Below are 13964 nucleotides of genomic sequence, written 5' to 3' on the forward strand. Positions count from 1 at the left end.
GGAAGTTTTTATAAAGGTTTTTTTTTTTCATTTTCAGTGTTTATTTCCTCATTCACCGTCCTTAAGTGACATAAAGCTCATAATAATATAAACCTCACCTTTATTTCAAAAGGCAAATGGGTGTTTTCCTGGTCTTGATCCTAGGGAATGGTTATCTTTTTGTTTCTACAAAACCAGCTCTTGGCTTTGAGATCCTTTCTAGAATAGTAATACAGCATGCAAAGTCATTTCTGCTGGGCAAGTTTTAATTTTGATTAAAACTATATTTTGATTAAAACTATATTTCCTTCCTAATGTAAAATATGATTTGGGGGGAAGTAAATAGAATTTTTAAATCTGGTGATAGAACAGCATGAAAAGTCAATACAGTTCACCTTGAACAACGCAGGAGTTAAGGGTGCCAAGCCTCCACACGGTCAGATCCACATGTAACTTACAGTCAGCCCTCCACATCCGTGATTCAACCAACTGTGAGTCCTGTAGTGCTGTAGTATTTACTGCTGGAAAAAACCTACATGTAAGTGGACCCATGCAGTTCAAACCTGTTTTTCAAGGGTCGACTGTATTTATTTGTTGAAGAACTAACTTCGTGCCTAGAAAAGTAAATTATTGAGTAGATAGCCACAAGGAGACCCTCAAAAGGAAGAAATTCCTAGTCACTAAAAATGTTTGTCACTGATACCTTCCTTTTCAGAAAGTTGACCTCTGGCAACTAAACCTAACACACTGTACAAACTTAAATTACTTGTAACTCAATAAACATTTTAAGTATTGCTCATAGCACTGTTTAACTTAGCTAAGTCACTGATGGCGAGCATCATAAAGTGCTCAGGACTGGTGTGGATTTTTAAGGTGTTGGTTTGGGTGGGTTTACTCCCATCGACTTTATATTTAGGTGAGCCAACAGCATGAGCCCTCTGCCTGAGAGCTTCCTAACCTGAATGAATGCGCATCGCTAGGTTATCTTATACCTACACCTTTAGGACAAGAGCCAACATAAAGCCAGACCTCCTTAACTGGCTTTGAATTTAAGTGCCTTAGTCTAGCTTTCACTTTTGCGCCACTATAAAGTTCAACACTAAAGCAACACTAGCGCTCCCTGAAGACCCATCATGGGGTTCTAAGGTCTGGCACTGGCACAGTACAGCCTACTGGGTACCACATGTGGGCCATGTAGCTCCAGTCTACAGAGAGAATGCTTTGTCTCCAATGTTACTCTTACTAGTGTAAGTTATCCTTGTTTTATGATTATTAATAACTCAAATTATTACTAACAACAGTACTAAATTTAATTACACATATTTAAAACTACACATATATAATTTAATTGTCCTACAAACCCTATGAGGCAAGTGTTACCAGTTTTATTTTTAAAAATCAAGGCTCAGAGAAATAAGAAACGTATCCAAGATCACATAGGTAGTAAGGGGCTGGTGTGAATGGCTTGCGGGTAGTTAGTTATTCTTTGGTGACGGTGGTGTAGCGGTTTTTCTCTTAACCTAAAATAAATGGTGTTTAACTAAATTAGTTAAGGATATAAAAGGAAGCACTAAGATTAAGATGACAAGTAATCTGTCTAATTCTCCTTTCTGCAACAAGGACAAGTAACAATAATAGACATTACCTTTTACCTTCATTATTCTCTGGATTTCTGATAACTCTAACCATGAACTCTTAGGTTAAATCTGTTATGGTTTTCAACATCACTAATGTAAATCCTGTGGAATTTTCTTTAACCTGATTAAAGTATACTTTTTAATATTACTTTCAGTTGTTAGAAAAAGGACTGTCCAGTATGCAGCAATCATTACTACAGATCATCTATAGTCTTTTGAGTCATATTGACCTCTCCGCTGCCCCAGTCAAGCAGTTTAATCTGGAGATCATAAAGATTATTGGAAAATATGTACAGGTAAGTGACCCCAAATCTCATGTATAGAAGTGTTCATCTCGAAACAACTTATAATTATAAAAAATTGGAAACACCTTAAGTGTCTAAGATAGGGGAAGTGGTTAGTTCATAAATCATGTTTTCAGGAATAGTTACAACATGAGAAAATGTTCTCAATGTGAGTGATGTCAAGCAGAGTCTGAACGGTAGGATTGGCATGATTCCTGATTTTTATTTTTAATGATTACGTCCTCGAATGTACATTTCAGGAATCACTGGAAGGAATGTACACAAATGGCAGCAGTCACTGTCTCTGGACAGTGTACTTTGTACCTTTCTGTTTTTAACCAAGTCCTACATAATGGAGCAGATATTACTTTTAGAAACAGAAGAACTCTTTGAAGAGTCTGTATTTTAGAGTTGCTTTCTGTGTCTGGTAAAAAGTGCCAGATACTTAGAAAGTAGAAAATCAGACTTGGTTTAACTGTAAATGGCGACAAGTCAACTTGGTCTGTACTGAATTTCACTTTAGAACTATCTGTAAGAAAGGCCTTGACAAGCAGAGCAGTATTGTGGATACAACTGACCAAACAGAGCAAACTCTTTGAGAGCCTTAACAGATTAATACTTTGTGTTTCTACTCCAGTGATACTTGTATTCACTAAAGCAAAATTTACAAATGGAAATACTCAGCTGCAATGAGTTTGTGTTCTAGTCCATATCTGAAAGTCACAAAACTGTATCAAAATGCTTTTCAGTATTTTTATTGGGTAATCTGGGTTATTTTTTAGATTCCCTTGAAAATCAGTGATTGCAGATATTAAAAAAAAACATAGGTTTCTTTGGTAACCCTGTGTATCTTCTCTATTTTTATCTCTTAAGGAGCAAGGCTTCACCACTCAACAATTATATTTTTTTTCCTAAAGCACTTTTCTCTTTTTTTTCCTTAAGGCTTAAAGAAGTTAACTCATCAGATATTTGCTGGATCACCTGCAGAAATACATAGCACATTGAATTACTAATATATGAAACATAGATACATTTCTTTTGTTCAGAACCACAAGCTTATATGCCCACTGGGCCTGCAAGTAACCATAAGAGGGCGTAGATTTATGACTAAGTGAACTGCACATTCCTCATCTAAAAGGAACAGCACGACTAAGAATGGTTGCCATGTTGGAGTACAGGTCCACTGTGGCCAGAACTTCTGATTTTTCTTTTCTAATTTATAAAGAGAAGCTCAAAATCTGGGTTTTTCTTTAAAATTGCCTAATTTTAAAATGTCTCAAATTTCTTTTTATTTTTTAATTATTTTATTTTATTTTTAATTTATTTATGTTTTGGCTGTGTTGGGTCTTTGCTGCGCGTGGGCTTTCTCTAGTTGCAGCAAGAGGGGGCTACTCTTCGTTGCAGTGCACAGGCTTCTCATTGCAGTGGCTTATTTTGTTGTGGAGCACGGACTCTAGGCGCATGGGCTTTGGTAGTTGTGGCTCGCGGGCTCTAGAGCACAGGCTCAGTAGTTGTGGCACACAGGCTTAGTTGCTCCGCGGCATGTGGAATCTTCCTGGACCGGGGCTCGAACCCATGTCCCCTGCACTGGCAGGCGGATTCTTAACCTCTGCGCCACCAGGGAAGTCCTTAAATTTATTTTTAAATGTTGGGTAAACCAAGGTTATATTTAGCTGACAGGTCATCCCAGTTAGTGACTTCTGCTTTATTCAAATATTAAACATTTTACATACATGTAAACGATAATCTTTTACATTTAGAACACAAGTACCAATATAATTTATGGAAACATCTCTGAAGAGATTTTAGCATTTTGCAATGCCCAGAGCTCCTAATTATTTCCATAAGAAAAAAATGATGATGATTTTTACATAGTCTAACTTTGTTAAAGATAAACTGTTTTCTACGATGATGTGCTTAAAATGTCACGGTGTCATGTGGACATTTTTTTTTTAATTTATTTTTTTTATTTATTTATCTTTGGCTGCGTTGGGTCTTCGTTACCGTGCATGGGCTTTCTCTAGTTGCAGCGAGCGGGAGCTACTCTTCGTTGCAGTGCGCGTGCTTCTCATTGCGGTGGCTTTACTTGTCGTGGAGCACAGGCTCTAGGTGCGCGGGCTTCAGTAGTTGTGGCGCGTGGGCTCAGTAGTTGTGGCTCGCGGGCTTCAGTGGTTGTGGTGCACAGGCTCAGTAGTGTGGCTCACGGGCTCGAGAGCACAGGCTCAGTAGTCACAGGCTTAGTTGCTCCGCGGCATGTGGGATCTTCCTGGACCAGGGCATGAACCTGTGTCCCCTGCATTGGCAGGCGAATTCTTAACCACTGTGCCACCAGGGAAGCCTCATGTGGACATTTGTAATTACTAGTAATATTTTATGCTTTAGATGTCTTCATATCAAGATGTTATTAGCTAAATTGGATAATTCAGTTCTGCCAAAGATTTTTCACTTCCTTTTTTAAGTAGTATTTTCCCTGTCTCAGAACTGCCAACTGTGAAACAATATGTATAATACAAGGTTGAAGTTTGATTTTGGTACCACAAGAAAGGAAAAAAGTCATTCTTATATGATTTTCAGTAGGCAGTAAAAAAAAAAGTTCTAAATTTTTAATTAGACATTAATTCCTCTCCATATATACGTCTGTCATATAAATCATTCCTAAATTATATTGGCAGAAATATACAAAACTAAAAGCAGAAGAATAACTCGAAAACATAGCCACCATATATAGGGGGAAAAGTTCACCCTATACAGCTCAGGAATCACTGAGAGCATCGTTTTAGCACAGCACTTATGCTTATTATTCGGGGCTTGGGTCATTAAGAAAAATCTAAAATTTATTTAGTATTTTAATATTTTTATGTCTAAAAAGTATGCGTCAAAAATTGTTTATCTCCAAGACTTAAAACATTTAAAGTTTTAGAGTCTTAAAGCCATATACTTCATTCATCTAGAAAGTTCACATATATATACAACCCCTTTGTTTACCCCAACTGCCAGATTACTGTATTAGACTTTCTCAACCAATAATATTTATAAAGCACTTATTGGGAAAAATGCAAAATATTCTGAGCTGGTAGCATTATTATATGTACAATATCTCATAAATTTAACAGTACAAATAATAACTTATTTTCTTTCCTTTTGTAACTCAGACCCTCTGTTAGGTACCTCAAAGTAAAAATGAATAATTTACAAGGAGTTTTTGTAGAAATAATATTTTCATTGTCTACAGTGTATACTAAGTTTTTGTTCTTAGTTAAATATGTATTTGTCTATTATTTTTTGAAACCAGAGTCCTTATTGGAAGGAAGCCCTTAACATCTTAAAACTGGTGGTGTCTCGCTCGGCAAGCCTTGTCGTGCCCAACGATATCCCCAGGACCTACGGAGGAGATACAGGTTCTCCTGAAATATCCTTCACTAAAATTTTTAATAACGTCTCTAAGGAGTTGCCTGGGAAGACCTTAGATTTTCATTTTGATATATCTGAGGTAAGATGCTCAGAGATTGATAAAGGTGCTCTATTAGAAATTTTCATTTCTTCATTTATTCATTCTGTCATTCAACAAGCATTGATTGAGCTCATACTCAGCAGTAGATGCCGTGACAGGTGTCATGAAAATGGGGTGGGAGTGGGGAGAAGGCTACTCTCAGGGGAGAAGGCCTATAGCCTCTTGGGGAGATAGGCAAATAAGCATTGTGATAAGTGCTTTGGCTGGAAGTAGGTTCGAAGTTCTATAGGAATATATAGCATGTACATCTAACCTGATCTGAGCTGAGTGCTGAGAGATAAGTAACCCTAGACAGGTATATATGGAAGTCTGGGGAGGGGGGAGTAATCCAAGAAAAAGCAGCATGTGTGAATGAAGGCTTGTAAGTGTGAGAAAGCACGGCGCTCTGGAAACTTCCATCCAGTTACTGTGGCCTACCCTGAGCACGGAGTACAGAGGATGGAGGTATAGAGTGGGATGAGAGAGGAAGCTGAAGGCACAGGGAGCCGCGAGGTCACCGGCATCTTGTCTGACGAGATGGTTTTCTCTTGAAGCAGTAGGCGCTCTTAAAGGATTTTTAGCTGGAATAGGAAATATTAGGATTTGCATTTTAGGAAGATCACTCTGGCAACAGGATAGAAAACGGACCAGGGAGGAGCGGGGTGGAAATTTTTAAGGAATCTGTTAGAGTAATTTGGGTAAAAGATAATGTTGGACTGCGTCCCTAGGCAACTGCAGAGGAAACAAAGAGGGAAGGGATGGTTTTCAAAAGTCTGAGGAAGTAATTGATGGGGTTTGATGGGAAGGAGAGGAGGTGCTAAGTAAGGAACAGACAAGGACATTTGCTGTGACAACTTGGTGAGTGTTGGTACCTTTCAAAGGGGATGGAAATGCAGGGAGAACAGGTATTAGCAGGGAAGGAGGGCGTGATGAGCTCAGTCTCGGGTGTACTGGCTCTGAAGAGACCAAAAAACATACTGACGGAGGTGCTGATTACCTAAAGAGATCTGAAGTTTTAGAGGAAAACTTGGGCGGAAGGAAAAAGTTTAAGGGTTTTCAGTGTCATATAGGTGGATGGTTGAAATCATGGAAGGAAAAATGAGGCTAAAATAAACTGAGATTTGAGAAGCCCTGCATTGTAGGGCTAGACTGAGGCAGGGCCCCCCAGTCCGGAGGGAACCTGAACCCTGACTATGTTACATATTAATATCGATACAAATCTCATGCAAAGATTTTTTGACCCTTGCGGAGAGCATCAGTTTTGCGTTTTTTCCTCCAGAAACTCAGCCCACTCTTGTTGACTTTGGTGCCATCGAAATGGTCTTTCACAAGCCAAGGCAGGAATTTTTCAAGAGAGAAGTTATTGATCAAGTATTGGGGGGTGGGGGGAGTTGAGAAAGATAACAGCTGAAGATCTACTCATGTTTTAATTGATAAGGATTATATAGATTAAAAAATATTTTTGCAGTTTAGTCTTGGTCTTAGAATTTATCCAGAGCTTATTGGTTATTTTTTTAAGATAGAAAGTATGTTTACTGCCAATGTTTTGGTTTCTATCACCTGAGAATTTCTAACATGGAATACATAGAATGGGAATATGATAGAGAAACTGGGCTTTGCTGTTCTTCTGAGTCAGAAACCGATGGTGTCACAATTATTTGGTTGAAAACGGTGATACGAATCCTCAGAACATTTTATCTGTATCACATAGTTAATTTCAATTTGTTTCCTCAAAAAATTCCCAAGTACCTGCTCTGTGTGGGCACTGGAGATATACTAGAGGAGCAGTGATGAGTCACACTCAGTCCAGGGACTCCCGTATAGCAGGGGGAGAGAGGCACAGAAACAATCACCATCACCTGGTAAATGTCCAGGTATAATTACCCAGAGGTGGTGGTGGTATCAGCATAGGCCTCCTTGGAAGTCTGGAGGCAATGTTCAAAGTGATTAGGGGTTTGCTTGGCGCATGTTCTATGCAAAGGAGGTGACATGTGCCAACACATAGGTCCACAAAGGCACCATATGCTTGGGGAGCAAGTTCAGCTCTGCTGGAGTGTGAAGTTCAGGAGGGAGTGGTGGAGGCTGAAGTTGGGGAGATAAGCAGGAACCAGATCATAAGGGGACTTGGGTGACATGCAAGTGAGCTTAAAATTATATTCAAATGCAAATTTGAGACACTTCACAAAGCCAAGTAAATACACATGTTTTGGATCATCCAACGTTTGGACTCATCATGAAATTTTACAGAAATAAATTTTGGAAATGTTATATATCAGATTTGCAGTAAGACATATGTAGATAGCTTTCTCTTTGAAGTTGTTACTTATCTTGAATATTTGCCAAAGCACCTTATTGAAGCACACAACATGCATCAAAAAAACACCAAAATATTAATAGACGTTAAGTCTGAGTGGTGATTTTTTAAATCATTTTCGTATTTTCTGAGCTTTCAAAGAGGACTATTTTATAATCATGGGGGGAAAGGTGAAGATGGTCATTTTTAAAGAAAGCAGATCTGTATTTAAAGTAGGAATAAGTTCTCCAATAATCTCCTCAGAGACTTGTTCCCAATAAAGTGAAATCTTATGATTTAAAAAAAAAAAGATATCATCATTACCTTTGATTTTTGTAGTATCTGCCTTACGCTAAGTAATCTTTCTCCTTACGCTGTTTTTTTTGGCTGTTTATAAAAAATGTCATTATAGATACACTATTAACCCATTTATGTTGAATTATTTGAGTCAAACACTGGCGTTTTATTTCTGTGTAGACACCAATTATTGGAAATAAATATGGTGATCAGCATAGCGCAACTGGAAGAAACGGGAAGCCGAAAGTGATTGCTGTGACGAGAAGCACTTCCTCAACTTCTTCTGGTTCTAATTCTAATGCCTTGGTGCCTGTTAGTTGGAAGAGGCCACAGTTATCACAGGTACATAAAAGTTCATAGAATAAGAACCTGCTGTATGAAAAATAAATAAATAAAATAAAATTTTAGAAAAAGATTTTTTAAAAGTTCATAGAATAGAAGAATCCATTTCATTCTATGTATGAGAACTTGAGAATTTGTCTTAGTTTATCAGGAATTGTAACGTTTGCATTTTCTTTCTCCTTAGCGAAGAACAAGAGAAAAGCTAATGAATGTGCTTTCTCTCTGTGGTCCAGAGTCTGGTCTTCCAAAGAATCCATCAGTGAGTAATCATGAAAACCTGTGTGAAGGTTTTAACAATCATGTTAGTCCATGAAGAAACGGAAATTGTTGTGTCTCCTTACTTGCCTTTTCTAACTTAACCTTACTTACAGTGTTGACTAAGAATGAAAAAACTATTACTTGCCTTTCTGACACTTGGCCGCTATGCTAATTAAGCATACACCCAGTTAGACATTAGACCAAATTGAAGCTCTGAGCTCATTGACAGATGAGGCCTGCTATGGCTCTTAGGGCACTGATGTCCCATATTCAGAGTGACAAAGCTGATGGATGGCCTTTTTCTGTTTTGTTTTCTTTTGCTTTGTTTTTGGCTGGGGGTCAGGTTGTATTTTCTTCTAATGAGGATTTGGAAGTCGGGGACCAACAGACTAGCCTCATTTCTGCAACAGAGGACATAATCCAAGAGGAAGAAGTAGCTGTGGAAGATAACAGCAGTGAACAACAGTTTGGCGTTTTTAAGGATTTTGACTTTTTAGATGTTGAGTTGGAGGATGCAGAGGTAAGGATATGGGCTTTCTTTTATAATATTGATAGAATAGTTAACAACTGCATGAAAATGAAGGATTTAACCACAGGATCTTTCCTGATTAAGGGCAGTGTAAAGTCAAAAGGTAAAAATCTAAACTGGGAACTAAACACGATTAGTACAGTTAGGCATAGCGGAATAAGTCTGAAATAAAAGGAACATCTAATTTTTCATCTTTATATTTAAAAATATAGAGTAAAAATGGATTTCTTCGAAAGTATTTTTTTTAATTGAGGGTGCGCTTAGACTTAAATGTTTGCATGAATTATACAAATTAATGTGCAGCAGAATAGTAAAAATTACATTTAAATATATCAGACATGGGGAATTCCCTGGCAGTCCAGTGGTTAGGATTCCACGCTTCCACTGCAGAGGGCACGGGTTCGATCCCTGGTCAGGGAACCAAGATCCTGAATGCCGAGCAGCGTGACCAAAAAAATTAAATTTAAAAAATTAAGGGCTTCCCTGGTGGCGCAGTGGTTGAGAGTCCGCCTGCCGATGCAGGGGACACGGGCTCGTGCCCCGGTGCAGGAGGATCCCACATGCCGCGGAGTGGCTGGGCCCGTGAGCCATGGCCGCTGGGCCTGCGCGTCCAGAGCCTGTGCTCCGCAATGGGAGAGGCCACAACGGTGAGAGACCCACGTACCGCAAAAAATAAAAATAAAATTAGTTATTTTTAAAAAAATTATCAGACAACTTTAAAGAGGGTGGCCCTGAAACTAAATTGACGATTAAGGCGCCTTTGGCTCTCTTCTAGAACACTTTCCTATGACTGAGATTCTGCCTATGACATTGATCATCACTTTCTTCTTTAGGTTGGAGCCAGCTCTCTCAAATGCCTCATTTCATTCAATACCAAGGACTTTGTCCTTGATATTGACTCCGTTTAGAGAAAGTTGATAGTTGTGTCAGTTTAGATGCTTCCTAAATGGAAAATCCAACTCAGAAAGTAGATTTACGCTCCCAGAACTGAGCTAGCCCAGAGTTAGAGCTTATTTTAGATAAGGCTCAGTGAGGTTTCCGGCTGTTTCTCTGCAATTCTGTAGGCTCTGCCCTTCTCTGCCAGTCAGCTTCACCTCAGACGACCTTGGTTATGTCCACACACAGCAGTGTTAAGAGGAAGCAGGGGTCACTTCCAGAAATGCTCTCATGAAAATAAAGAAGTTACTCTCCGAATGCTTTTAGCACACTTCTTGTCACATCTCATTGGCCCAAGTTGGGACATTTGCCAATTTCTAAACCAGTCATTGTGGCAAAGAGAATAGGATTGCCCACTGCCCTGGTTATGTTAGGCAGTTCAGGGCCTATTCCTGTAGCTGATGTCAGTCCCCTAAACAACAGTCTCCTAAATCTGAAAAGTTTACATCAAACAGATCACAAAAATGTTCATTCTAAAATTGTTATAAATGTCTATCTTCAAGAGCCCCAAATGCCTTACTGTCAAGTATCCATACCGTGTCACTGATATATCTCTGTCCAAAGACATTACAATCACTCATATAACTTGCATGCATTCATCAACCCTCTTGAAAGGGATGTTTCCTTTGGCTCATATAGGTGAGGTGGAGGAATAAAATGTAATGGCTTCTGCCACGTCACACCATTAGCTGTTGATAGGAAGCCAGTTTAGGGAGGTCCTCCTGTGTGCTTCGGCCCCCCAGGCCCCCCACCCCTGCAGATATGAGGGTATGACCATGGTGCCTCAGAGATCAGCAGACGCCCTTACCCTGGCTGAGGGGCAGCACAGGCTCCTATGTCATAGTTCGCCATATTCCCAAAGACACCACTGGACAGGTTCACAGGAGCCCAAGAACAAGTATTATTCAGCGTCTTATAGGGCAGTGGCTTTTAAACTTTTTTTTTTTTGATTTGTGGCCATTGCTAGTACATTTTATATCACATCCAAGTGTATCTATGTGGACGCACCTTTAAAATAAAAATTTCAAGAATATGCATCCTTACTCTATGCTGTGCACAGTGATATTTTCTATTCCTTTCATTTGTTTTTGTTTTTTTTTTTAAAAAGAGCAGGTCACCAGCCTCTAAAATTGATGTCGCTCCCACAGTTTGAAAAACATGTTGTAGGAAATTGGACAGACTTGCACAATCAGGCAAGGAAGTGTGGTGGGTTCAAGAGACCTGCTGCCCTACCTCACGGGCATGAGCCACTTATAAATTCTTCTGTAGTTACTTGCTTTTTTCAGCGCAGAATTTAGAATCTCTAAAGGCTGGCTCTTGACATTTTTGTAATGGTCAGGTTCTTTTTTTTTGTTTGCCTTTTTTTTTTTTTTAAAGAACAATGCAAATACTTTCAGGTTCATCCAGTACTCTAAAATGTCCATAGTAATGAATATGACTTTTGAATAGAACCTTAGAAGGAATTAAAGATGCTTATTGTAGTTCTGTCTTTCATTCAAGTCACAGTAATTTGGGGAGGGTGGTGCTAATTTATGCCTCATAATTAGGCCAAATCAAATGATAGAGCTTTTCTAAAACCTAAAGATAGTCTTGCTTCGAACATGGTAACAGGAAGTACTTTGCTACAAAACAAACTTAACTGCTAGTGAAACTTCTAAAATATCCCCCAACCTTGAAAGCCCACAGTGTGTATTCATTCATTCACCAGACATATATCAAGGGCTGTTGCCATTATTATGTGTTCTGCTACATCACAATATTTGAAATGATATGTTCTAGGAAGGTGACTTTCAAACTCTGACCTGCAGAGCTTTAGGGCTTGTAGGATACCTGAGAAATAGGGAAAGATCCGAGGACTCCTGGCCACCTTTTTCAACCGGAGCAGCCCTGGTTTTGTTCATCAGTTTTGCACAGTTGATTTCTGTCGTAAATTTCATTTGACATGAGTATTCCTCTGCTTTATTTTTAAAAAAAAAAAAGTCTGAAAACCTCTATTCTGGACAATCCCTCTTGAGTAAAGGAATACACATAAGTCATATTTTGCTAGCCAACACACTGTAATTTGTCATCAGGGCTTAAGAAAGAGGAGCGTAAGAGTTATATCCTTACGAAAGGAGGATCAGCTTGGAATAACAGAAACGTTAACTTATATAAATCCGTAAGTGGGGCGAAATTGAAATTTGTCTTGTTGCCTGTTGACCTTTTGAGATTGGCAAAGGTTATGTTTTGATAAATATGATCTTGATTTTAAACTACTTTGTAGCAAAAAATGACCATTGGGTGTAGCCAGAACCATGCTACAGTCTAAAATAATCGTGAACCTGTATGTTGTCAACTGAATGTGGGTATTTTAAGTCAGTTTTACATTGTATCCAGCATTAAATCTATGTAAATTTTGAAGATTTTCCTAAAGTTTGTGTTGCCAAAGTGTATCATAGAAATGTTGTTTTAAGTGTCTGTCTCTGACTTTTTCACAATATATTTTGCATAAAAAAGTAGTTTGAATCACATGTTGGCTTCCTGCACAAAGCTTAATCCAGAGCTTGAATCAGTCTTTGGGTTTGAGAAATCACAAAGAGTTTTCCCCAAAAGTGTAGCGTATATTTACATGTTTGTCTTCGTTCTTTCTAATTCTGTGTGTTTTCCTTTTTGCTAACCAGGAGCTGCAGGTAAGTTGCAGCCTGGTGTTGTGGATTGTTTATTTGTTGTCATCTGTGATGTATTTGTCTTCCTTGTGGTCTCATCTGTGTTTGTGTATTAGAATAGAAATGGCCTAGGTAGTAGATTTAGTTGGTCCCCAGTAATATAAGATAGGAAGTCAAGAGAATTCTTTAGTTAAAACAGGTCATTGACCAAATATTTTGATCCCTTTAAATATTATAAATATTGAATGATGTTTTAAAAGTTTCAAGAAATTGAAGGGCTGATTGAAACTCTGCTTATGATGATGCATTAAGTATTTCTCATCTTGGTGTATGTTTTCCTGCTGTATTACCTTTCCTATATTTATAAGCATGTATTTGAGGTCTTAGAAACGATGTCTTGCTTTTCCAGGGTGAAAGCATGGACAATTTCAACTGGGGAGTCCGCAGGCGCTCACTGGACAGTATCGACAAAGGGGACACACCATCCCTCCAGGAGTACCAGTGTTCCAGCAGCACCCCCAGCCTGAACCTGACAAACCAGGAGGATACGGACGAGTCCTCAGAAGAAGAAGCAGCACTCACAGCAAGCCAGATACTCTCACGCACACAGATGGTACCGTGACCTTTTCGTACAGTGACAGCTGGCCTCCTTTCTCCTAACTTACAACTTAGTAATTACTGTTTCTCTATATTGTGATTTTCATTTCAGTGCGGGTGAAATGCACACAGTGAAATGAAAATACAAAACAGTAGCCGCAATGCAGTGTTCCATTATTCATGACAGAACTAACACACATTTGATACTGTGTGCCGCTTAGCCGCTGAGACGTATGTGCCATTGCTTCTCTCCTAGTAACAGTGAGTCGTGCTGGGCACTTTTAGAGGCCCTCGCCTCGAATGATACATGTTTTGGTATCGGTGTGAGCACCGGCTCCGCTTGATTCTCCACCTGCTTTTCTTTCCTCGTCAGCGTGGAAAGATGGAGCACAGCTTTGCTCTCTTTGCAAGATCAAGTCAGTTATATGGAGGTTCTGACTTGTATTCCAAGGGCCAGATGGCAGATATTCAGACAGAGAGACAGAGAGAGATGAGAAAACGAAGGCTGCAGGAGTAGTCTGTCAGTTCAGAAGTGTGGAGTGAGGGGAGCAGCGAGCACGAAGTGGTAGCTGGCTTGGAACTTGAAGGTGGCAGGACGAGGGGAGAGAAGGGGTGTGGATTAGCCACCGTGGCCCACGTGATGAGGAGTCAGCTGGTGCAGACCAGGCGGCAGCTAC

General features: G+C 39.3%; 1 protein-coding gene across 7 annotated transcripts in view; it reads left to right on the forward strand.

The window, feature by feature from the left end:
- FRYL (FRY like transcription coactivator) overlaps positions 1-13964 on the forward strand; it is a 244767-nt gene that overhangs the window by 204061 nt on the left and 26742 nt on the right. For all 7 annotated transcript variants that reach the window (XM_029235869.1, XM_029235868.1, XM_029235870.1 and 4 more), the window contains 6 exons: positions 1772-1912; positions 5193-5390; positions 8161-8322; positions 8507-8581; positions 8924-9100; positions 13100-13303. In XM_029235869.1, the coding sequence (XP_029091702.1) occupies positions 1772-1912; positions 5193-5390; positions 8161-8322; positions 8507-8581; positions 8924-9100; positions 13100-13303 (957 nt within the window). The remainder of the gene's footprint in view (positions 1-1771; positions 1913-5192; positions 5391-8160; positions 8323-8506; positions 8582-8923; positions 9101-13099; positions 13304-13964) is intronic.

The sequence above is a fragment of the Monodon monoceros genome, unplaced genomic scaffold, assembly GCF_005190385.1.
Source record: "Monodon monoceros isolate NGI ecotype Baffin Bay Population unplaced genomic scaffold, NGI_Narwhal_1 Super_Scaffold_20, whole genome shotgun sequence".
In the NCBI taxonomy this organism is placed as follows: domain Eukaryota; kingdom Metazoa; phylum Chordata; class Mammalia; order Artiodactyla; family Monodontidae; genus Monodon; species Monodon monoceros.